This window comes from Sinocyclocheilus anshuiensis, unplaced genomic scaffold, assembly GCF_001515605.1.
Source record: "Sinocyclocheilus anshuiensis isolate Anshui unplaced genomic scaffold, SAMN03320099.WGS_v1.1 scaffold1062, whole genome shotgun sequence".
NCBI classification, from domain to species: domain Eukaryota; kingdom Metazoa; phylum Chordata; class Actinopteri; order Cypriniformes; family Cyprinidae; genus Sinocyclocheilus; species Sinocyclocheilus anshuiensis.
This window is the reverse complement of record NW_015540895.1, coordinates 109,075-134,154: the sequence shown is the minus strand read 5'-3', so window position 1 is coordinate 134,154 and position 25,080 is coordinate 109,075. Positions and strand designations below refer to the sequence as shown.

The window sequence follows — 25,080 nt, the reverse complement described above, 5'->3', positions numbered from 1 at the left end:
GGTGCGCTTTATATTGTTCTTATTAGTAGAATTCGTATAATAATAATATCTTATCAGTATTATTGTTAGTTTTTTTCTTCAATTTTTTACAGGAACACTGAATGACCAAAAAAAGCACCAGCACCAGTCCTAAGTTCATGGTTTTATATATATATATATATATAAGTACAGTATTTCAGTCTGGCGAGTAAACAAAAAAATGTACTAGCCAATGGCGATTCATTTGCCAAGGTGTCCGTAGAGAGTTGTGAATGTTTTTAATGGATGGATTTTATAATACAAATAGCAATGTGTAACATTTTACCATATTTAGTGCAAATCTAGTAGATTGTGAAAGAATGATTATCAGTTCCACACACAGAGATATATAAATTCTACATTTATTTAAATGGGGGGGAAAAAACTTCACTGGTATCAGTATCGGCCAATACCGAACCCTAGGTATCTGAATCGGTATCGGAGGCAAAAAAGGCGGATCGGAGCATCCCTAGTTAGCATTTGTGGCATAAAGTCGATTACCACAGGTTTTTTTTATTTGTCCTTCATTTTCTTTAAAGTTGGCGTGAATTGAAAATTAAGTAGATGCATGTGAACAATTTGTTTATACAGCGGGTAAAATGAGTATTGAACACGTCAGTATTTTCTCAGTATATATTTCTAAAGGTGCTGTTGACATTAAATTCTCATTCTCAGTGTGGAGTGCATGCAGGCCAAACGGAATTTGACTGTCTGTGTGTTAAGTTTTTATCCTCCGTTATGAGAACCGGCATTCCCAGCTCTTTTGGGGATGGCTGCACCAACAGGTTATGGGCCCAGTAAAGAGTTTGGGAGCCGATGGAATCGGTTATGTTTTGACGGAGATGAAAAGAATTATGAACTGTGGAAAACAAAGTTTCTGGCGCATTTGCGTCTGCTCAACTTAAAAACCACTATATTGGGTGGAGCCCCCGCCACGGATGATGAGGGCGCGGTGGAAGACGCCAGTAAAAATAAAGAGGCATACGCAGTTCTAATTCAATTGTTGGATGATAAGAGTCTGTCGCTTGTAATGAGAGACGCCGCTGATGATGGCAGGAAGGCGTTACAGATCGTGAGAGACCATTACGCTGGTAAGGGGAAGCCACGTGTGATAAATTTGTATACAGAGCTGACATCTCTTCAGAAAGGTGTGAATGAAACCATCACAGATTATATTATTCATGCAGAGACTGCCATCACAGCACTGCGGAATGCAGGAGAGACTTTGAGTGACGGCTTATTGACTGCAATGATTTTAAAGGGTCTGCCTGACGCATTTAAATCATTCTCTGTTTACGTTACGCAGAGTGATGAAAAGTTAACATTTGCTGATTTTAAAACAAAGCTGAGGAGCTATGAAAGCACAGAGAAGTTTTGTACTGTTAGCTTGGGTGAGGACAGCGTGATGAAAGTCAAAGGAAGAGACAACTGGAGTGTTAAACTCACCTGTTACAACTGCGGCCAGAAAGGACACAAAGCCGCGGAGTGCACGTCAGATGCTGGGGAGCGCAGGGAGCAGAGACAATGGTGCAGTTTCTGTAAAAGCACCACGCATAAAGACTTGACCTGCCGGCGGAGAAAGCGGGATAAGGTGAAGCAAGCAGTGGATGAGAAGGACCACACGTTCGCATTTAAGGTGGAGCAGGTGGACGATGCTCCGTTCGGCGGAGTGAAGATGAAAGGCCTCATGGTGGACTCCGGAGCCACTAAGCATATCGTCACAGATATCGGGAAATTCGAGGATTTTGACTCAAGTTTTAAGCCTCAGAGCCATATTCTGGAGTTGGCTGATGGAGAGCGGGCCAGCGGCATCGCGTTGAAGAAAGGCACCGCTAAAGTGCACTTGAGAGACAGCAAAGGCCGCATTGTGGACATGATGTTGATGGAGGCGCTTTGTGCCATCATTTTCCCAGGACATCTTTTCCGTTAGTTATCATTTGCCGATTTTAAAACAAAGCTGAGGAGCTATGAGAGCACAGAGAAGTTTTGTACCGTTAGCTTGGGTGAGGATAGCGTGATGAAAGTCAAAGGAAGAGATAACTGGAGTGTGAAACTCACCTGTTACAACTGCGGCCAGAAAGGACACAAAGCCGCGGAGTGCACGTCAGATGCTGGGGAGCCAATGAGGAGGACCACACGTTCGCATTTAAGGTGGAGCAGGTGGACGATGCTCCGTTCGGCGGAGTGAAGATGAAAGGCCTCATGGTAGACTCCGGAGCCACTAAGCATATAGTCACAGATATCGGGAAATTCGAGGATTTTGACTCCAGTTTTAAGCCTCAGAGCCATATTCTGGAGTTGGCTGATGGAGAGCGGGCCAGCGGCATCGCGTTGAAGAAAGGCACCGCTAAAGTGCACTTGAGAGACAGCAAAGGCCGCATTGTGGACATGATGTTGATGGAGGCGCTTTATGTGCCATCATTTTCCCAGGACATCTTTTCCGTTAAAGCGGCAATTGTGCACGGAGCAACAGTCATCTTCAAGGAAGGACAGAATAGGCTCATCCACAAAAATGGTACAACTTTTGATATTCATATGTATGATAGACTGTTTTATTTAAGTACGGTTACAAATGAGATTGAGTGTAACGTGTGCTATGACCTTCAGACATGGCATGAAATATTAGGTAAACTCCATATTACCTGATAACTGGGAAGAAGCCTGACCTGTCCAAAATGAGTGTTTGGGTTCGAATGTTATGCATACAAATATGACAAGAAAAAATTGGACACTCGCTGTGAAAAGGGTATATTTGTTGATTATGACAAAAATAGTCCTGCATATCTTGTCTTCTATCCAGACACAGGGAAAGTACTCAAAAGTAGGCTGGTAAAGTTTGTTACAAAGAGTACCAAAGAATGTGATACTCAAACAGAGGAGGATGTGTTTGAATACTTTGAACATAGGAAGAAAGCTGAAACCCAGTTACCAAAACTTGACATGACAAAAGTAATCCCACAAGAAATAAAAGTAGAGTGTGATGCTAAAACCGACTTAAAAAGTGAAAGTGAGAGCAGTCAGAGTGCTCGATATCCAAAGAGAGAGAGGAGACCTCCTCCGTACTATACAGACTATGATTATGAGATAAAAGGGGATGAGGATCAGGCATTAACAAATATTGACTATTGCTATCGTGTTGCATGTGATGTCCCACAGACACTGAAGGAAGCATTGAGCTCTTCAAAATCAGAGCAGTGGGCTAAAGCTATGAAGGAGGAGATGGACTCTCTGATAGAGAACAATACCTTCACATTAACACCTTTACCTGAAGGTAAACATGCAGTGGGGGGCAGATGGGTTTATGCCATAAAAGAAAATCCTGATGAGACTATATATAAGGCCAGATATGTGGCAAAAGGTTATAGTCAAGTGCCTGGTATTGATTATAACGAGACGTTTTCACCTACTGCTGATGTGACCTCTGTACGTGTCCTAATGCAGCTCGCAGTGCAGTATGATTTAGAGTTACATCAGATGGATGTCAAAACTGCATATCTGCATGCTCCTATAGACTGTGAAATGTATATGGAGCAGCCTGAAGGATTTGAGGTTAAGTTAAAAACAGGAGAGAAATTGGTGTGTAAGCTCAATAAGTCACTGTATGGTCTGAAACAATCAGGACGAAATTGGAATAAGATGTTGCATGATTTTCTAACTGAAAATGATTTTGTTCAAAATTCAGCTGACTATTGTGCCTACAGTAAACAAACACAAAGAAAGAGTCATGTTGATCATTTGGGTTGATGACATTATTATTGCAGCAAATTTAAAATTAAAGATCTTGGAAAACTTAGACATTTCCTGGGCATTGACTTTACACAAACAAATGGTGAAATAAAAATGAACCAGAAAAGATACATCACAAAAATTGAAGAGATTTGACATGACTCACTGCAAACCAAGATCAACACCATGTGAAATAAAAATGAAATTTGACAATGATGGTAAACCTGCTGATTCAAAGAGGTATCGTGAAGTGGTTGGCAGTTTAATTTATGTAATGACAAGTAGTCGCCCAGATTTGAGTTTTATTGTTAGTAAATTGTCACAATATCTATCTGTACCAAAATAACAACATTGGGTTGCAGCTAAACATGTGTTGAGATATTTCAAAGGCACTGTGGACCTGGAATTGTGTTATAAGAAAAATGATGCAAATCTTAAACTTGTGGCCTATAGTGATGCAGACTGGGCAGCAGACCTGAATGACAGGCGTAGTGTTACTGTTTTAGTTTGTCTGAGAGTGGGCCTATTATTTCCTGGAAGTCAAAGAAACAACAAACTGTTGCTTTATCCACATGTGAAGCTGAATACATGGCTTTATCAGCTACTGCACAGGAAAGCCTGTATCTTGTCAATTTAATAAATGGAATGGACAATGTACTTGAATATGCACCAGTGACAGTTTTTGAGGACAATTAAGGTGCTATTGCCCTTTCCAAAAACCCTGTATGTCGTCAGAGGTGTAAGCATATTGACATTAGATATAATTTTGTCCGATCTGTACTCAGTGATGGCAAAATAACTCTTCATCATTGTTCTACAGTTGATATGGTGGCAGATATTTTAACTAAATCTGTATCTAGAATCAGAATGGATAAATTTGTGTTTTCTATTTGGTATGTGATGCACTGTGTTGTAATCTGTCAATCTAAGAACAAGTGGGGATGTTGAGTTTATCATTGTATATGTTCTCAATTGACCCTGTGACCTAGTTTCTGGAAGTGGGTGGGGTGACACACCCACTTCCAGTGCGGTGCGCAATTATTAATAAATGGCCACTGCTCATTCTCAGTGTGGAGTGCATGCAGGCCAAACGGAATTTGACTGTCTGTGTGTTAAGTTTTTATCCTCTGTTATGAGAACCGGCATTCCCAGCTCTTTTGGGGATGGCTGCACCAACAAAAACAAAACACATAAGTTCAGAAATTAAGTTCTGTGTAATAAAGTGGAATGACCCAGGGAAAAAGTATTGAACACATGAAGAAAGGGAGGTGCAAAAAGGCATGGAAAGCCAAGAAACCAGCTGGCATCTATCAGTAATTAGAAAGCAATCCTGCCCCTAGTCAGTGGAAATTTCATGTCAACAGCACCTTTAGAAATATATTTACTGAGAAAAATGGTGACGTGTTCAATACTTATTTTACCCTCTGTATATAGTTTCCCTTTTTTTATTTGACTTTTTAATCAGTGAAAATTCCCCAGTCATTTAGTTCACTAAAACCCAACCCCACGCCACTATCGATTACAAGAGCACATTCATTTTTGAGTGCCATGCCCACATCTTAAAATTAGGGATGCACTGCTATTTCGGCCGCTGAAAATTATCGGCTCAAAATGGCATTTTCGTTTTTTGGCTACAATTGTTACATTGGATGTAATTTTAGTCAGAGGAGGTTAGTAAGCTGTTTTTCACGTTAAAATCATGTCAACATGCATAAGTTTAATGCCTTGTGGCTATAGTTTTGAAATAGTCAGCAATTTAACGTTTACGAATTGGCTCCATTCACTTCCATTGTAAGTGCACAAATAGGCGACAGCTTTCAAAAGACAGAAATCATCTCAGTTGTGGATCCATGTGTAAATGGTGTGCAATAAACATACCACTGTTTGTCTTCCCACTGGTGCTGTTGACATGACAGTGAGTAACTAGTGATCTTGGCATCACGTGCTTACGTTATCACCACTGGCAAGTCATATAAGGTGATAAGAATGAAGGTGTGAATTATTGGTACTTATTTTAATGGTTAATGTCCTTATATCTTGGACAGAGTAAGCTCACTCTTGCCAGTTGCTAAGAGCACTGCTTCTGTCTGTGGGTGTTATAATGAAAAGGACAAGTACTTGGATATCTTCTCTGGCCACTTTATAGCTCACACTTTTTTTCTGCCCTGTTTATGTGAACAATGTCCTATATAAAGTCAAGTGTAAGCAGAATGCAACGTCTTCCTATTATTTGATTCACAAGTTCATGGGTAGCCTCAGGTTTCCCATATTCATGGATAATCTGGAAAAAGCAGGATATGTTTGCGAAATTTTACAAGTTCAGTGTCCGTACAAAAGCTTTTACTTGTTTCCATGAGTATAGAAGTTGCTCTAAAAATGTGTGAATGGTGTGAATAAGCCTGGAAAAGCTCACCCAAAAAAAAAAAAAAGAACATTTACTTAACATGCATTGAGCCTCAGTTCATCCAAGATACAAAAGAGTTTGTTTTTCATCAAAACAGATTTGGAGAAATGTAGAATTACACCATTTGCTCACCAGTGGATCCTCTGCAGTGAATGGGTGCCGTCAGAATGAGAGTCCAAACAGCTGATACAAACATCACAGTAATCCACACCACTCCAGTCCATCAATTAATGTCTTATGGAGCAAAGTTACTAGTCCTCTATCCATAATATTCCTTCAAGAAGTGTTGGAATTTTTAACTGGAAGAAACAAGCAATGGTTTACAGTTAAAATCCATTAATGATGATTTTTTTTTTATAAACATTCAGCTTTTCACTTCACAAGACATTAACTGATTCCAGTGGATCCTCTGCAGTGAATGGGTGCCGTCAGAATGAGAGTCCAAACAGCTGATACAAACATCACAGTAATCCACACCACTCCAGTCCATCAATTAATGTCTTATGGAGCAAAGTTACTAGTCCTCTATCCATAATATTCCTTCAAGAAGTGTTGGAATTTTTAACTGGAAGAAACAAGCAATGGTTTACAGTTAAAATCCATTAATGATGGATTTTTATTTTTATTTTTTTATAAACATTCAGCTTTTCACTTCACAAGACATTAACTGATTGACTGGAATGGTGTGGATTATTGTGATGTTTTTATCAGCTGACGGCACCCATTCACTGCAGAGGATCCATTGGTGAGCAAGTGATGAAATGTTAAATTTCTCCAAATCTGTTCCCATGATGAAACAAAATGTTTTCCCCCCTAGTTACACTTTTTTCTCTTTGCAACAGACCTCTTTCCAGCGGTCCAACAGCCATGACAAGGTGAGGAAGATCGTGGCAGAGGAAGGCCGGGCTGCTCGAAATCTCATCGCATGGAGTGTCCCAGTGGAGAACAAGGAGGAAGAGGGTTAGATCCATTTAGATACACTCATGTACACATATAATAATAAGTCTTGACATTTGCATTGCATTTTATTGTAAATAAGGTGTTGATCCTGGAGTAGCCACCCCAAGTTAGGGGAAAAAAACATAAAATAATTGTTGAAATGCCTGTGATATCCCACGATTTGTTATGAAGAACAATTAGCAGATTTTATAAACACTGCCAATCAAAAGTTTGGGGTTAGTAAGATTTTTTTTATTCGCTTATGCTCACCAAGGCTGCATTTATTTAATCAAAAATACAGTAAAAACAGTAATATTGTGAAATATTATTACAATTTAAAATAACTGCTTTCCATTTTAATATATTTTAAAATGTAGTTAATTCATATGATCAAAGCTGAGTTTTCAGCATTATTATCACTGTTGAAAACAGTTGTGCTGCTGCCTAATATTTTTGTGGAAACCATAATACTTTTTTTTTTCAGGATTCTATAATGAATTAAAAATAAATCCAAAACATTTTTTTGAAATCAAAATATTTTGTAACAGTGTCTTTGTTGTAATTTGATCAATGCGTTTTTGAATAAACGCATTTAAAAATAAATAAAATAATATACATGATACATTGCTCTTTCTTGCAGTCATAAACAGTCTCACATCCCACACGGTTCATCGCCCATCAGGCTACCAACTTAAAATGCATCCAGCTTTGTAAAGAGTGTCCATTTGCAAACCAAATGTGGGCGATGAACAAGTGCTCCAAATCTGTCATCCCCTCTCTTGTACCTGGAGGTCGGGGCGCCCCCTCAAACCTTCCCTGTGTGTGTGTGTGTGTGTGTGTGTGTGTGTGTGTGTGTGTGTGTGTAAGCTGACCCAGATCCTCTGTTTCACTGTCAGCGCTGACAGGTCACCACAGGAGTCTTTTGTTAGTTGGGGACTGCAGTATGTGTTATGTCCGAGCAAACACTACTCACCAGTGCCTGCATTCATCATGTGCAGTGACCGTTTCTGGATCAGGGGTTGTCACCCTAAGTGTACACTTAATAGTTAGAAGTGCTGATTGAGAATCAGTTTTGACCCCTCATATCCTGATAAAGAGGATTATGTTGACTAGAAGAGGCTGATCCTAGATGATTACAGAAAGCTGATCCTGTTCTTATAGTGAAAATACAATACAAGCCCTGATCCCAGATCAGTTCTTTATGAATGCAAGCACTGGCTAAAGATGAATAAAACAGAGGAGTGTCTAGTTCGTATTTCAGCCCTGAAAGTAAATAAGGAAAATTTATTACAAATTATATTTTGCATGACGAAACTAAAGCCTATTTGTAGCATATGAACTGAAGCCTATTTGTGTTATTTGTGTTTTTTTTTTTTTTAGTTTTCATTATTCTGAATATTCTGAATGTCACAGTAGTAAGTGTCATCCTGTCTAGAACACAGTAATCCAAAAAAACACTAAACAAAAAAAACTAAATTCAGTACTACAAATACTACCCTGATGTAAATTGCTTTATTATATAGTGAAATTAAACGTGTATGTATGTATGTGTATATGTATGTATGTATGTATGTATGTATGTATATATGTATATGTGTGTGTGTGTATAAATTTTATACATATATAAACACGCACATATATGTTATATATGTATGTCTGTGTGTGTGTATTTATTTGCGTTGCAGTAATGTTAATGGGGTGGAGGGATCTTAGTGATCCTAAAAGCATGCTTAAAATAAACGTTTTTTTTTTCTTGCCAGTGGTATTTACAATGGTTGTTTAGAATGGAAGACTACCAGAACACTGCATAGTGTTTTTTTTTTAAATTTTTTTTAGCACAGTAATGTTAATGGGGTGGAGGGATCTTAGTGATCCTAAAAGCATGCTTAAAATAAACGTTTTTTTTTTCTTGCCAGTGGTATTTACAATGGTTGTTTAGAATGGAAGACTACCAGAACACTGCATAGTGTTTTTTTTTTATTTATTTTTTTAGCATGCATGATGTAATTACAAACATTTAAATTAGAAATGCTCATGCTACATAGTGATGTAACCTCATCATGGGAATAAAAAACAATTTCAAAATTGCAAAAATGTTTTAGTATTCCTGACTTAAATTCAGAGAGACCATTGTTTCCTTTCAGAATCGGAAAGTTGAATAGGTCTTCAGTTTTACAAAAAATGCTCTGATGTCACCCATTTAAATTTGTTTGGTGGAATACTCCGGACATATAAAGTAATGTGATATTTATCTGCCTATTAACTGTACTCTGTTCTTCTGTTCACGTGCAGCTAAGTCGAAGAATCACAGTAACGGCAATGCAAGAGCTCAACGAATCAACTCTGGGCTCCATAGGAACAAAAAGCAGGTGTGATTCATTTGTAAAAAGATTGTTTTTAGTTTCTGAATCTTTTATGAATACCTAGAGTAACTGAAAATACTACTGCCATACAATACGCTTCATTACATTATATAATGCCTCTATTTGCATCCACAACAAATCTAGAACCAGGCAAAACAAAAAAATAATAATTGCCTGAAACGTGAGTCTTGGCCAGTATGAAAATAATCAAACAGGTCTAAATCAAAAGAAAATGTTTCTTTGCATCCTAAAAGTGATAATTTAACCAGGAAGCTTTAAACTGGAAAGCTTTTACTCATGTTAAACACTAGAGGGTGCCAGAGACCTTTTATTTGGACCTTGTATTTATGGGGTCTAATTTCAATTCTTCCATAATTTGACCTCAGTGTTTATATAAGCAGCACACACTGATTGTTAAAACAGCCGTTAGTCTGTAAAGTTAATGGCAAATAGAGTTCATTCGGTCAAATAAAGGTATCTAGACCATTTGAAACATGCAATCACATCTGCTCTTAACAGAACTCAGCACTGGACTGCAAAAACACACCTGGGTCGATACTGGACAAAGGACCTGAGAAGAGCCCCACCAAGACTAGACAGCCACGGAAGGTGGACCTCAGAGCGCGATATTGGGCCTTCCTTTTCGATAATCTACGGAGAGCAGTGGATGAGATCTACGTCACCTGTGAATCCGACCAGAGCGTGGTGGAGTGCAGGGTATGATTATATATGACACACATACCATCAACAACAATTGTTCGGTTTTACCACTTGAAACGGAATATATTATAGATTTAAAATATAATTTTAATGTAAACATTTTTGTAATTATTCTTTTATTTGTTTTTTATTTATTTATTTTTTTACTTTTTTTATTATTATTTTATAACTTTGAAGTGGCTGCTTTTGCACTTTGACCACTAGAGGGAGTGAAGTGTTGCGATGATTTTCTTCCTCCTCCTCCTCGCATTCCTTTTGTTTTCTGGTTTGTGTCAGAGAGGGGTTTGGTGAGAGAATTATCACTGCACCTCTCCAGGGCCTTTCTGGAGGGAGTGAAGATGGATGACATGTGTAAACAAAGAGCCCCCCACCCCACTCCTTCCGTGTGTGTATGTGCGGGCTCAGGGTACGAGGTCTAGGTGACATCCACTCCAGGTTCTTTGTTTATTTTTAGTAAAAGCAAAAAGCTGATTGCAAAACGTGTACTACAATCAGCCGCTATGACCAATAACCTCTCAGCAATCGCAATAACGATTTGTCACTTCAAGTTGATCAACAGTGTTTCTGTGTCCGGTTTGGTCTTGGGACTGGTGTCGGCAAACATTCGTTTGAACTCTGTTAGCTTTGGTTGGCAGAGCCCATGTCGGGGCACTCACTATTCTTACCCTGGCAGGTATGGCGCCGGGCTGTATTTGGGCCCATCGTCCACGCTCTACAGTGCTGGCTCTGATTTATCGATTGGCGTGTGATCTAGAATTATGCTGAGCAGGGTTCAGCCAACCACTCGAAGCTAACCGGCCCCCTTTGTGGTTACCTTGTTGACAGCCGGCCTGTGCAAATGTGCGTAAACTATCTGGCCGCTGTGTTTCCATGTCCGGCGGGTCTGTTCACACTTCCTGGCCCTTTGCTCTGAGTTTGTGTATGTGTCCATGTTCTGCTACAGATCTGTAGTTCACTGCCATGTGACAGTAGAGGATTGTTTAATGAGAGACTGTAGGCCTACAGTAGGAAAATGTCCCTTGGAGCGGTTGAAGTCCACATAAATGCTCCTTTATAAAAATATAAATCTATGTTTCAGCACTTTGTCATATGCATTTACCAGCACATTTTTTTGTTACATAATTGCATAAAATTATAATTTTTCGGTCATCAACAGAATCTTGCATAAAATGCAAAACATTTTATACAATGTACAATGTATAAAATGTTTGCAAATGCATTTTCAAAATGCAATTAAGCACAATATTCAATGGAAAGTTAACGTGAGCAGCGCTTTAATTTTATCCATCACAGTTTATTAGATTATAACCTTAGGCTGTGAGGTTATTGGTTAATATTGTTTTTTCCCACCCACATGTCTTCAGCAGAAAAGAAAAGCTGTTTCAGAGGTGATGGAAAAAACATAAAAATTAACAACTTTTTTTATTTGAACAACTATTAAGTACAGCATTTGCAATAAATTATATTTGCTTATTCATAAATGTTATTCAATGTAAAACAAAAACCAGTTAGTTTCCCAGCACACATATTCACCTGTGTCTCTGATTCTTTATCCTCTGCCAGTGTTGACTGGTTCATGATTTGGTCGAGTGGCTGATTTATTTTCAAATTCAAGTAACGCCCACATCTTTAACCCACAGCCCAGAGGACTAATTAGTTCTTATCAGGCCTCTCCCTCATCTCAGGCCTGATTTATGTCACATCAGCCCATGAACGAGACCACTATCCTTTCGCTTGTGTGAATGCGTTTATGAAAACGAGAGATGTAATGAATCAGAATTGTTTTTGGGGGGTTGAGGGGTCATTTAATTTTTCATCTGACCGAATGACTCGGCAAGTTAAAATGCTACCATATTAAGCATTCTCCCATCAAGTGTCGTATAAGTCTTGTTCCTCTTCTTCTAAAGTGATTTTTTGTAAGGGCACTTAGCTGTTTCTTATCCTCTTGTTTTCCCTTAGCTGTTGCATTATGGGCCAATATCATCCTCCACCATGCCCTGGTGTTGTTAACTAGCCCTAATCAACAGGCCTGCTGCTGGACACATCTTTCACTGGGCCCGACTCCTCTATTAACTAAAAGCACTGTGGACCTCTTCTCACAATTGCCACTCCCCCATTACTGCACATCAATCACACAAACACACGCGCCTGTTTCACAGCATCGCCTGCCGTCCTTCATTTAATCCAGATCATCAGTCACACCACAGACCCTGGTCCTGATTTTGAATGCAACTGAACTGTGTCTCAACGAACAGGAGGTCTGGGTATTCCTGACTACCTCACAATATGATGCACATTGTGATACAGGTGTCAACACATTGTCATGCACGGCAACTGGATCGCAGTTGAAACTGCATCAGACAAGTGAAGAAGATGCTGTATACTCGCATGGGAGGGAATCTTCAGAATCAGTTTCACATGCACTCCACTTATCATGTATAGTGCCTCAGAAGTGACTCTAAACACTACAAAATGCAAATTTGACAGTTGTAGAGGACCTATCCTTTTGAAAAAGTCAGCATATGCTAGTTAGGTATGTTTTGAAGCATGGCTGCTGGTTTAAGCTGGTCATGAGCTGGTTTAAGCTGGTCCTTAGCTGGTCATGTGCTGGTCCTAAGCAACTAGCTCCTGCTCAGGACCAGCTTAGGACCAGCACATGACCAGCTCAAACCCGCAGCCATGCTTCAAAACATACCTAACCAGCATATGCTGGCTTTTTCAACAGGGTAACAGCTTCATTAATAGATTTGTAGGAAACCATACAAGCATTCAAATTAAGATTGATTATGACTGGCATTGACAGTTTCTGGCAGATTTAAGAATCACAAGCAGGTTTTTTGTAATCTTAAGAGCCTGTGGTAGGTCTAGGGTTGTAGACCTGTTCTAATCTGTGTTGTGGCAAGGCTTTGCGACACTCTCTAGAGCAGGGGTCTCAAACTGCCGGCCCGCGGGCCATTTACGGCCCCCCTCCACCCGGCCCGCAACTGATGTCAAAAATAAAACATAACCCGGCCCGCTAAATTATTATTATTACTATTATTATTATTATTATTTTCTAGTTGTCCCGTACCATATTCCATATTCAAAAGAATGACATGATTCTATAAAAAAATAAAAATAAATAAATAAACGTGCATGCAGGCAGATTTGAAGATAGCTGGTTTCGGGGCTTTCGTAGTTTGTTGTTTGGCTGCGAAGTGCGAATGAAAAGATGTCTCTTCCCAAACCGAAAAGGAAAGTGGATGAGGAACACAGACAGTTTCAAGAAAGATGGACATTGCAGTATTTTTTGTGGAGTTTAATGGAAACGCTACCTGTCTGATATGCAAAGAAAAAGTCGCCGTTCTAAAGGAATATAATCTCAAGCGTCATTACTCGACTAAACATGGAGAACAGTATGAGAAGTACCAGGAAGACGAGAGAAAAAGACGAGCCACGCAGTTGCAGAGAGAGCTAACGTCCCAGCAAAACCTTTTCCATAAAGCCAAAAAGGATGCTGATGCTGCTGTTGAAGCAAGTTATGTGGTGAGTGAGTTGATCGCTAAAGCGGGAAAGCCATTCACAGAAGGGCAGTTTATAAAGGATTGCATGCAGAAAGTCGCTGATATTCTTTGTCCAGAAAAGAAAAACTTGTTCAACAATCTCTCTTTGTCGGCAAACACAGTGGCAGAGCGGATCAGCGAGTTATCGAGTGACATTTATGATCAGTTACGCAGCAAATCTAAAGTTTTCACTGCATACTCTGTGGCGCTTGACGAAAGCACAGACATAACTGACAGTGCTCAGCTAGCAATTTTCATCAGGGGTATTAATGACCAGTTTGAAGTGACGGAAGAGTTGCTGAGTTTGTGTCCAATGCACGGCCGTACCACAGCCAAAGATATATTTCAGCAGCTGTGTGACGCAATTGAGCGCGCTGGTTTGCCGTGGAACAGGCTGGTCGGCATTACCACTGATGGCGCCCCGTCTATGACTGGGGAAAAAAATGGACTGGTAGCAGTAGTACAAAGAAAGTTAGAAGAGGAAAATGCAGATCCAGCAGTTGTTCTGCACTGCATTATTCACCAACAGGCACTGTGCAGCAAATGCTTGAAATATGAACATGTCATGTCTGTTGTCCTGAAATGTATCAGTTACATCAGGTCGAGGAGTTTACAGCACCTCCAGTTTCGAGCCTTTTTAGAAGAAATTGAGTCAACATATGGTGATGTACTTTATTTTACTGAGGTGCGCTGGCTCAGCAGGGGGAATGTCCTGAAGAGATTCTTTGAGTTAAGAGCAGAGGTGAAGAGATTCATGGAAGATGGCAGAATGGATGTTCCTGAATTTGATGATCCTAAATGGGTCATGGATCTTGCATTCTTAGTTGACATAACACAGGAGCTGAACGTCCTTAACCTGAAGCTCCAGGGCCCAGGTCAGCTCATCACAGCAGCCTATGAAAGTGTGAAAGCCTTCTCCACAAAACTAAGATTGTGGAAAACTCAGCTTTCTGCAAAAAACCTCAGTCATTTCCCAACATGCAGATCTCTTGTGGAGGAGGGCACAGCATTCAATGGTGATGAATATGCCTCTGCTATTGAAAACCTACTGCAGGAATTTGATCAGCGTTTTGCTGACTTCAAGGTACATCGTGACACTTTCCAGCTGTTTGCAGACCCCTTCTCAGCTGATGTGGAGAGTGTCCCACGTTTGTTGCAAATGGAACTTATTGACTTGCAGTGCAACAGTGAGCTAAAAACTAAATTCAGAGAGGCTCAGGGACAAGCAGACAAGACTGGACAGTTTTTGAGAGAATTACCTCCATGCTTCCCAGAGCTGTCCAAAGTGTTCACTCGGGCAATGTGCTTTTTTGGAAGCACATATCTTTGTGAGAAACTTTTCTTAACTATGACAATGTTAAAATGGCCCTCCTATGAGGTGTCAATCACAGCAATGGCCCCCAGCCAATTTGAGTTTGAGACCCCTGCTCTAGCGTCTTTGTTGGAGCCAAGGGATTCCCCAGAGTCCCTACGGCGCTCCCAGATCGAATATCGGATAGACAATGAACATTTCGTCATTCGCTGCACACTCTTTGCCAGTAACTAGAAATGATTACAGCCCCAATCAGATTTGCCAGCCCCCTTTTGCAAAGCTAATTGGTAATTTCAGCCGCACCTCTTGTGGAAGACCACTGAGGCGGGAAAGAGCAGCAGCACTCTTTTTCCCTTTTCTTTCGTCCTCATCCTTTTCTTTTTGTCCACTCCTGGCATTTGTGAATGGAGTGCTTCGGTGGGGGGCAGGTGTGAGATGTGCTCCAGTAGCTACAGATGCCCACTTTTTAGTAGAGACAACAGGGTGTTGGTTTACACCAGCTCCTCAGTGTGAACAAGAATCGGGGGCTCGTACGGGATTCCGCTTACCAGAGAATTCACTGGATTCTGCCAGGGGTCTCAGCTTGGGCCCTGCTCATTGTTCCTTCAGACATGCCACAAAAGAGACATCAAGGTGGGGGGCCGATCTGGCTCTCTTGCATGGTCAGATCAGGTCTCTGGGGTCACAGCTTTATCAGTGAGGTGAACGTTAACAGGGCTGAACTCTGAGGACAGGAAGTAGGGGAGATTGATTTGGAGATGTTCTGTATTAAATTGTATGTTTTGGGGTGGGGGGGGGTGTTCTACTGAAATTACTTTTCTTTGACGTTGGCAATTAAAGACATTTGTTGCCACCTTTAACATTTTGATAGCTCATAGATCAGGGGTGTCCAGTCCTGCTCCTGGAGGGCCAGTGCCCTGCAGAGTTTAGTTCCAGCTTGTCCCAACACACCTGCCTGGAAGTTTCTAGTGATCTTTAAGACTTTGATTAGCTGGTTCAGGTGTGTTTAATCAAGGTTCAAGCTAAATTATGCAGGACAGTGACCCTCCAGGAGCAAGACTGGTCAAGATTGGAGCAAGTTTTGGCAGGTTTTTGCAAGCACATCCTTTTCAGTTTAGAAGACTTTGCCTTTTGATCGTTGGTCGGTGCTTAAACAGATTTCGGAGTTGCATGTAATTCTCCCTTATCTCATTGAGGCTTTCAGAACTGACAGCAAACATACTTTTCCCCCCAGGAGGTGCTGATGATGTTGGATAACTACGTCCGAGATTTCAAAGCTCTAATCGACTGGATCCAACTACAGGAGAAGCTGGAAAAAACAGACGCTCAGAACAGGTGATAATATGCTTGCTATCTAAATGGGCACATTCCATATAATTCTGTTGTTGTTATATACAACTAGTTACACACACACACGCATATATACAGCCTGATCAATGAGTAATTTGTGTTGATTCACTATTTCACGGTCTCACCCCTTTGTGTAATGAGTAAGTGACCACAACACTAGTACATTGATTATGGTATAAAAAGAGCTTTTAAGTTGTGTGTCAAACTGTAAAGTGCTCCTTAGGAAGCTCTGTACATTTCTGCAGAATTTGAATGTGCATCCTTTAGAAGCATGTAAGCATGCCCGGGCCCCTGCATGTCTGTTAAATATTTTGGGGGATTTTTTAAAATGCTTTTTATATGTTTTGGTTCTGTTCTGAATCAGTACCTTAATTTGAGAGTTTCATCCTGTTCCCGCAGGCCTACGTCTTTGGCTTGGGAAGTTCGAAAGATGTCACCAGGGCGACATGTAATGTCCAGCCCCTCATCAGACCGTATTGTTCCATCACCTGGTGTACGCCGTGCCCTCAATTTTGGGTAGGCCAATCTAGTTACATCCATCACACTCAGGATCACTCAAAAACATTTCCCTCAAGTACTCACAAGTACTTCCTCTCCAATCCTAGCTCTTTATTCTTATATGCTTAGTATTTTGTCCGGGAGATACCCATTGTGAAAAAATACAGCTAATAATGTGGTGTATAGGGAAAATATTACTGTGTAGGAACTATATTCCGTATTTTCACAATTTGAGTTGAATTACTGAAATAAATGAACTTTTCCACGACATTCTAATTTATTGAGATGCACCTGTATATAATTTGCTATTATAGCAAAAACTGATACATGATGTCCAATTTATTGAATCATATTTTTCTACTTGCATAATATTAATGTTTGAAAAATGTAGTAAATATACTGTTCCTTGGATTTTTTTTGGATCAACTTTTTGACATCCTTTTTTAGTTTTCTTTTCCCAAGGTTTACTTGCAATTTCAGACATAGTGTATCTGCTTGAATCTGGCCTCAACCCATTATCCCTGCTCACAGCATGCTAATTGACACCGTTGTCTCTGTTGGCAAACTGTGGCGACTTTCAACTCCTAACAGAGCAAGACATGAGGCTCCCCTGCATTAGGTTTTTTTTTTTTTTACTGATAGTGTGAAAGGAAGGCAATTGATAATGCGATTAAAATGCCACAGAATGCTCAGATGGAGAAATCAGTGGCAGATGAGATACATATCTTGGCCTCACTACGAGACCGGAAAGACTTCGCCCGTCTGGCAGAGGCTGGGAGGAGAAAGGGAATTGATCTGCAACGGCCTAAGCGTTTTGTTTAATGTGATTTTTGCCGGTTCTCCTCAGGCCAGCGCTTGAGACTGTGGGGGGTGCAGATCTAAGTGTGGTTAAAGACTGCTGAAGCACAGGCATCCATGTCTGTATTATGCTGTAATTGGACGCCACAGGAAATGGATATTGATCAAGATGGAGGGCCCTCGGTCTGAAGTTTCCATTTTAGTTCCCAGTGTTTGAGGAAGCCCTGTGCAACGATGCATAGCTAGAGCGTTTGCGATGGCTACCCGTAGAAGGGGACTATTTAACAATATAGTTAATTGCGGTAAAACATTTGTATCTATTGTAATTGTGCAACTGGTGATGAATAACACCACCAGGCTACTGTCCATCTGGGCATTTGAATCTGAGACCTCTGGTTTAAATGTCTTGTGTGTGTTTACAGTGGTCCCCCTCCCACTTTGGCTGTGGCACGTCTCTCCCACACTGGACCAAGCTGGGCTGACCGAGTCAAGTGTTCCCAGTCCCTTCCTGTCCCCAGCCCAAGTGTCAACATCCCTGCTGAAAAACCAGGTGAACAGATCTTCTCTATTGACAGTTAGAGAGTTTTCAAATCCAGATGTATAAGTATTTCTGTGTTTATGTATATATCGGTATCCATCAATCCTTAGCAAAGAAAGATGCAGAGGGCTGGGAGACCGTGCAGCGTGGACGCTCCTTGAGGCCACGCTCCAACACCATGGTGGCCAAGGTAAGCCCCGTTCTGGCCCATGTAAGCCCCAAAGATGACAGCGACAAGGAGAACCAGCGCATCCAGCCCTCGCCTCAGGAAAAATCTCAGGAGGTGAGGGAGCAAGAGCAACCTGTATCCCAAGAGCAGAGCCAAGAGACGGAAAAGACCTCCGTCATCGAGGTACTGACATCAACCTGCTTCCCTTTATTAATTATTTAGAGCCCAGGCATAGAAATGAAGGCTCTGTAACATCAGAATGTTTTTGTTTGGTCACAGTGTGTTCATAGATACACTGTCCAGACAGGGCAGTATCAAGTGTACAAGCATCGATTTTGTACATGTTTATCAGATTTAATGAGGTTTATTAAATATTGACGATACAATGTCCTAGATTACATTTGGACAATATGCCGAAGCCAATAGTTCTGTTGCAAATCCTAGTGAGCTGCCATGCTACCTACTTCCTGCATAGGCTCAAAACAGCACCCTCTCTGAAATAGAACATCATTAATAGTGACTGATTTGGAACGCTCTATGCAGACAGCATCTCTTACAAATAGTACAAGACTTGACCCATAATTGATTTCAACGAGTTTGTCGTTGGCATGTTGCTAAGTTAGTTTGACAATTCGCCAGTGGGCATAAAATATCACATTGTTTAGCACTAAATAAAACATTCATCTTCAATCTTGATGTCATTTTTTCACTAAACTTGTTACAATGCAATGTGGTGTTGTCTTCTCCAAAGAGCATTTGATGCATTCCTAGAATTTTGCCAAAATGTATTAGGAAGCAGCTAAATTAAGTTGCCTACTTTTAGCAGCCTGCACATCAAGAGCCTTGAATTGCTGCCTCTGAAGACAAGCTTACTAGGTTTTACAACTGAGAATGTAGTTGAGACTAGTGACTCAAAATGACTTGTTTGCATGTTTGTGGTTTATGATCATACAGTTCTTGGTATGCTACATGTTTGTTTTGAAATGCATGATATTGTGTAATTATTTAGCATGCTGTGTTTCTTTAGTTCTGTTTGTTTTCTTGCTGCTCTCATATCTGCCAAATGGTCTGTCATACAGATGCGGCAAGAAGTGCTGTGACATGAATGTTTGTGTTCATATTTGTGTATGCATCTGTGTGTATGTTGCACAGCCCCCAGCAGAAAGTATTGAAGAGCCAGGGCAGAGTGTCAGCACCCCCTCTGACCCCACGCCATCCCCTACCTCTCCGCCTTCGCAGGACCAGTGCCCGGAATTGGATTCCGATCTAGGTCCTCCCCCTGTAACCCTTTCCCAACCAGAGAAGCCGGGTACTGGGCAAGCCAAAGTAGAGCAGGGGATGGAGGGGTCAGTGTGGAAGGTCGTGGCACCGTCGGCAAAGGCGGAGGCAGCAGTCTACGTTCCCCTGGCAGCGATGACACTGGAGAGCATGCTGGACCCCACAGAACTTTCCACCGTGAGTGCTGAGAGACACAGGCCAGGGTCAGGACTGCCGCCTAAACAAAGTCAATCCCAAAAACCTCCAGGCAAGGCAGGATTACCCCCCTCCCTCGTCCTCTCTCTCAGCAAGTATATGTATGTACGTGCTGACAGGGGTGAACTATTATCACTGTGAGTAGAGAACAGGAAGGCCAAGTGTTTGCCGAGAGTTGCCCCAGTTGTTTAAGTTTTTATTTTAGGCTTATCAGGTGTCCCCTGCACCAGTCAGACACCTTGACTGGTTTAGTCCCCATGGACTGTCATTGACCTTGACTTCCCTTCGAGCCTTGACCTCCCAAAATCTGGCTAGATTCCAAGGTGCCACTACACATGCAACAAAAGAGGCTGTTCCTGGAGCATCTGCAAATCTCTCTCACAATTAGAGCTCCTCTGATCAATTATATTAATTTTGCACCGCGTAGTTCTAGGAGCTTAGTTCTGGAAACTAGCCAGCATGGTGGTTCCTAGAGAACCAATTTTCCCCTCTGCCCGTTTTCCTGGTTGCATTTGCACCAGCAACGGGAACTCTAAAGTGGCCCAAAGCAACGTCTTTATTCGTGGCATTTACAAATGTCAACAACCGGTAAATGGAGAACGCTGTGATCGGAGCTGTTTTTGTTGTGTGTCGTGGGTTTCTTGATAACGGAGATGGAATGTAAATGCACAATTTACTTGATTGAAAGAGCATGAAAATCTGATTAAATGTCCTATGAAAACTTGCAGTGTTATCATCGAGGCTGAGAAAAGAACAAAACGCTGCAGACAACAGGTAAATGCCTTTGGGCCAGATTTACTAACAGCTTGCGCCAGGGCAAACCATCTTTTCACGTTAAAATAGTACTGTCAGGTTTTACTAAAGACATGCAATGAAGAATTAGCACTGAAAAGGCATGGACACAGAGATTTTTGCACCTGACCTTATTGAATATGCATTTGTAGGAGTTTCCCTTTCAGACACAAAATTTATGGGAGGAGAGTATTAAAATGAATCACGCAATGCGATTTACTAAGATTTGCGCTTGTCAGTTAACTGGTATTTGGGGCATTATTTAATACCCATAATTATCTCTGTTTTCCATGTTCGTGGGGTAAATATTTTTACTCCGCTTTTTAAAAATGCTGGGTAGCTGGTGTTTCCTCTGCGTTTTGCCAGTCAGCATACTCTTACGTCACTGGTAGTTCCTATAGAAATATTTTAGACCCTACTCTGAAGTAGGACCTAATTTAGTTCCCCCAAATTGAGTTCTTAGAATTAAATATATTCCTAATTCCTGCGGTGCAAACATGCCAAAAAATGGGAACTTCCGCCAGTAGTTCTAGGAACTATGAAAAGGTTCCATTAGTGGTTCCTATTTTTAAGTTTGGTGCCATTTCTTCCAGCTCAGAACCTCCCTTTTTTCTGCACAGAACAGGGACAGAGTTTTGTGGAAAAGGGGTGACAATGTATACATTCCAGATTAGAATCCAAGTACAGTGATCAAATTTCTGTCCAGCAACCAACTAGCTGCAAAATGTTTTGCTTGAACTTTTTTTGCTTGAAGTTCAAGACTATTGATTGGTTTAACTACTTGACCTATAGGCCAAATGGCTTTTCTTTACACGGGATGGCTGTAGAAGTGAGATGGCGACTGCTGTTTTGGCATTCTGCTTGTCTCCTGTCTTGTCCTTTATAAGAGAAACCTCCAAGGGGTTAATTAAGGCTAGACCCACAGCATTTTCTGTGAGCTACCGGCTTCCATTACTCAATGGGTGTTGGCCTCTGTACAAAACCCAGTCTGAAACAATGGAGATGGATGAGGTTTAAACTCCCAGACAGGAGCACAATCTCAGTCGTGTCGGAATCCGGAATCATTGCTTCCGAGGCCTAGACACCACCTCTCTGGGTGGGTCAGATAAGCCCAGCTCTGTTTAGACTCCAGATCTAAGACCAGCAGGCGAGCTGTTGAGAGAAATCCACCTCTTATTATGCTCGTTAGCATGACGTTTGACACTGACCTCAGTGAAGCTCCGGGCGTCTCCATCTTCTCCCACGGCCGTCTGAAATTGGCACTCGGCATACTGTTCACTCATCAGGTTCTGAAAGCGGGGGTCGAGTGTTGTGGCCTCTGATGGCAGTGGGTAGGATACTTTTTCCAAGATATTTTGCCAATTTACCAGTCATGACGAGTCATGAAGACCCACAGGTGCACCCGTAGAAGGAATGTATGAGCAAAAATGTGCCCCTCAACAAATCCCCCTTTTGTTACCACTCTAAAATTGGAATAAACCCCTTTTGCCTACAGGTAACTATTCTCCAAAACACTAGTCACCTGATGGCATTTTGCAAAATGGGCTGCACAGGGTTTTTGGCCATCTTAAAGAGATAATTTACCTAAAAATTAAAATGGTGTCAGGATCCTCATGTTGTTTTAATCTGCATTCATTTCTTTTTTTCTGTGGAATACAAAAGAAAATATTTTGATAGCATTTTTGGTCTGTATAATGAAAGCCAATGGGGTGCAAAGTTGTTTAGACCCCAGTGTTTTTCAAAATATCTTATTTTGTAACGCAAAAAAACGTGGCAGGTATGTGACAGCTGCAATGTCATTATTATGGCCATGGGTCACATGACAGAAGAATAAACATATTGTACAACAGTTATATTTGGGGGAAAAAAGAATACATTTCAGCTTACATATTGATTTTTTTTTTTAGCATTTTAATTTAGAGTATTTCAATATATCGACAATAATGAATTGATTTAAATTCTTTTATATTGTCATCCTGCTGCCCCCTTGTAAGTTTTTTTTTTTTCTTTTAAGCCCCCGTTATGAAATGCTGTTGTAAATGGACCAAATAAAAAAAAATTTTACAACTAATATATTTATATAAATTTACTTATCATTAATAAAGTAAATAAATCTATTAAATATTCAAATTATTTATACAAATGTACGTGTTTATACATATGGATGAATTATGTACATTTTTATAGATAAACTTATTATAATTTATATTTATTTACATGATTACATTGTCAAATTCCTTAAAACCTTTGAGATGTGCAACAATTGTTTGCAAAACATTCCAAATTAACCTATTTTGCCAACTACAAATGTGTGTAGAGTGCAGTAAATCGCTAATAACTTCTTTTAACCATGACTATATTCGCAAAACAACATAGGCTCTCATACCTTATTGCTTAAATATGTTGTGTAAAAAATTTTTTAAAAAAAACTCCTTCCCATCTCCTCATCCCTATTGTGGTTGTGTGCTGCATGATTTCGTTATACTTCCCCATGCGTGGTTTTTGTGATTGATTGTGTTTATGGCGTGTGCCTGGATTATTATCATTTCATTTTATCTCTGTTCAGTTTCTTGCAACATCTTTTGCATTTGTACGTTTTTGTGGTGTGCAGGTTTCCACCAAGCATTTCAAATTTGGTTGCATTTCAGAAATTTGAGTCTAGCCTAATTTCAGATGAAGTGCTGAAATGATTGCACCATGTCCTAATTGAAGTTGTGCTGCCTGGGCATGTACTCAAGAGCCTGGTGTGGCTAATTTGGCACTGTACGGCTCGTTTTGTGCCCCTGTTTGGCGACTTCAGTGGCTGAGTGCGAGTGTTTTGTGCTTGTTGTCAGCCCCAATCCATGGCTGAAGTTTTGGCTAAGAAGGAAGAGCTGGCCGACCGCCTGGAAAAAGCTAACGAAGAGGCAATAGCAAGTGCCATCGCTGAGGAGGAACAGCTGACGCTGGAGATCCAAGCAGAGAACAACGAACTGGAGACCGACAACGAGAGTGACTTCTCTGTAAGTCAACAATTAACCCTAGTGGTTTATATGCCTGATGTAATTACAACAACATCAATCTTCTTGCCTCTTTTATGTGTGTTTTCTGAATTTAGCGTAATTTTTATTTTGTTCTCTTAAAGGCAAGTATCGGGAGTGGAAGTTGTGGCTTGAATTTAGACTGGAGCGAGATGCTAGCTGATTATGACGGTAATGATGCGATTAGCATCTCCATTGCTAACTGTATGTATAAGTCTATAAGTTAATTGTTTATTTAATGATAAAACGAAATGGCTAAAATTGCTGGAATTAAATGAATATTTATTTTAAACAATATTTTCTGGAAAATTTGACTTCTAATGTTTAAACTTGGACTTGACTTCCCTTTTCCTTTTTACTAGTGCTGTCAAATGATTAATCGCATCCAAAGTAACAAAGTAAAGGTTTTTGTTTAAATAATAAATGTACACAGTACACACACATATATTATGTATATATAAATACACACACAAGCATGTATATATTTAAGAAAAATGTTATATTTGTATATTAAATATATTTATATAAGATATAAATTATAAATATATAATGTAAATACATGTAAATATTTTCAAAATATATACTGTATGAATGTGTATTTATATATGCATAATAAATATACACCGTACACACTAGGGCTGGGTAAAAATATAGATATCTCGATTTTAATTGATTCTCATTTTTACGAAACTATATCGATTCTTAAATCCCAATTTTTTTTTTTTTTTTTGGTGTAAATGTAATCCATTATGAAGCAATAGTCTCATCACTGCTCTGTGAGGTCTTACTTTAACCAGCATATTTGTGATGTTTGCCTTAAAGGAGTCCTATTATGCTTTGTCACTTTTTGAATTTTAGTCAGTGTGTAGTGTGTATGTTTGGGCATAAAAAATATCTTCAAGCTTACAAATCTCAAAGTCCACTCCAAAGGGAGATATTTCGTTTTTAACAAAATATTTTTTCAAGAACTACAACGAACGGCTCGTTTGGACTACAGCGTTTGTTTTCCGGGTTTTGTGATAGCACAAAGCGGCCCATTAGAATATCATTAAAATAATTCCCGCCTACAGAAATTGGAATGGTCGGGGGCTGGGCAGGGGCGAGGTCGTGGTTGGAACGCTTGGTTGAGTGCATCAGACAAGACGATGATGAAGAAGTTCTGCTGTAGCCTCATGTTTTCTTAAGTTATTACACATGCACCTAAATAATTATGTATGTAAATATGTATGTTACAATTATGAAAACGTTTTTATAATAAATTGCTGACAGTACAATACTGGACAATGATGTAATCTGCAGAATTTACACTTCAATTATGAGATTACAGTGTTTCCCATACAATGAGTGCGGGTGTTTTTATATCACTGTATTTCTGAAGGAAACCGACTGTCTTCAGAAAATTGGATGTCATTTTCATT

The 25,080-nt window shown here is 40.2% G+C and overlaps 1 protein-coding gene across 4 annotated transcripts in view; it reads left to right on the top strand.

Annotated features, from left to right (window-relative positions):
• Positions 1-25,080, top strand: part of LOC107688925 (S phase cyclin A-associated protein in the endoplasmic reticulum-like) — a 123,779-nt gene that overhangs the window by 11,979 nt on the left and 86,720 nt on the right. For 2 of the 4 annotated variants that reach the window (XR_001634281.1, XM_016486757.1), the window contains exons 2-11: positions 6,991-7,108; positions 9,380-9,456; positions 9,970-10,167; positions 16,259-16,359; positions 16,774-16,890; positions 18,093-18,220; positions 18,319-18,560; positions 19,530-19,832; positions 23,477-23,644; positions 23,767-23,833. Coding sequence is in view for 3 of the 4 variants with exons in the window: in XM_016486757.1 (XP_016342243.1) it covers positions 6,991-7,108; positions 9,380-9,456; positions 9,970-10,167; positions 16,259-16,359; positions 16,774-16,890; positions 18,093-18,220; positions 18,319-18,560; positions 19,530-19,832; positions 23,477-23,644; positions 23,767-23,833 (1,519 nt within the window). In the remaining variant the exon portion in view is untranslated. The remainder of the gene's footprint in view (positions 1-6,990; positions 7,109-9,379; positions 9,457-9,969; positions 10,168-16,258; positions 16,360-16,773; positions 16,891-18,092; positions 18,221-18,318; positions 18,561-19,529; positions 19,833-23,476; positions 23,645-23,766; positions 23,834-25,080) is intronic. The other 2 variants (XM_016486758.1, XM_016486759.1) reach the window with 2 other exon arrangements.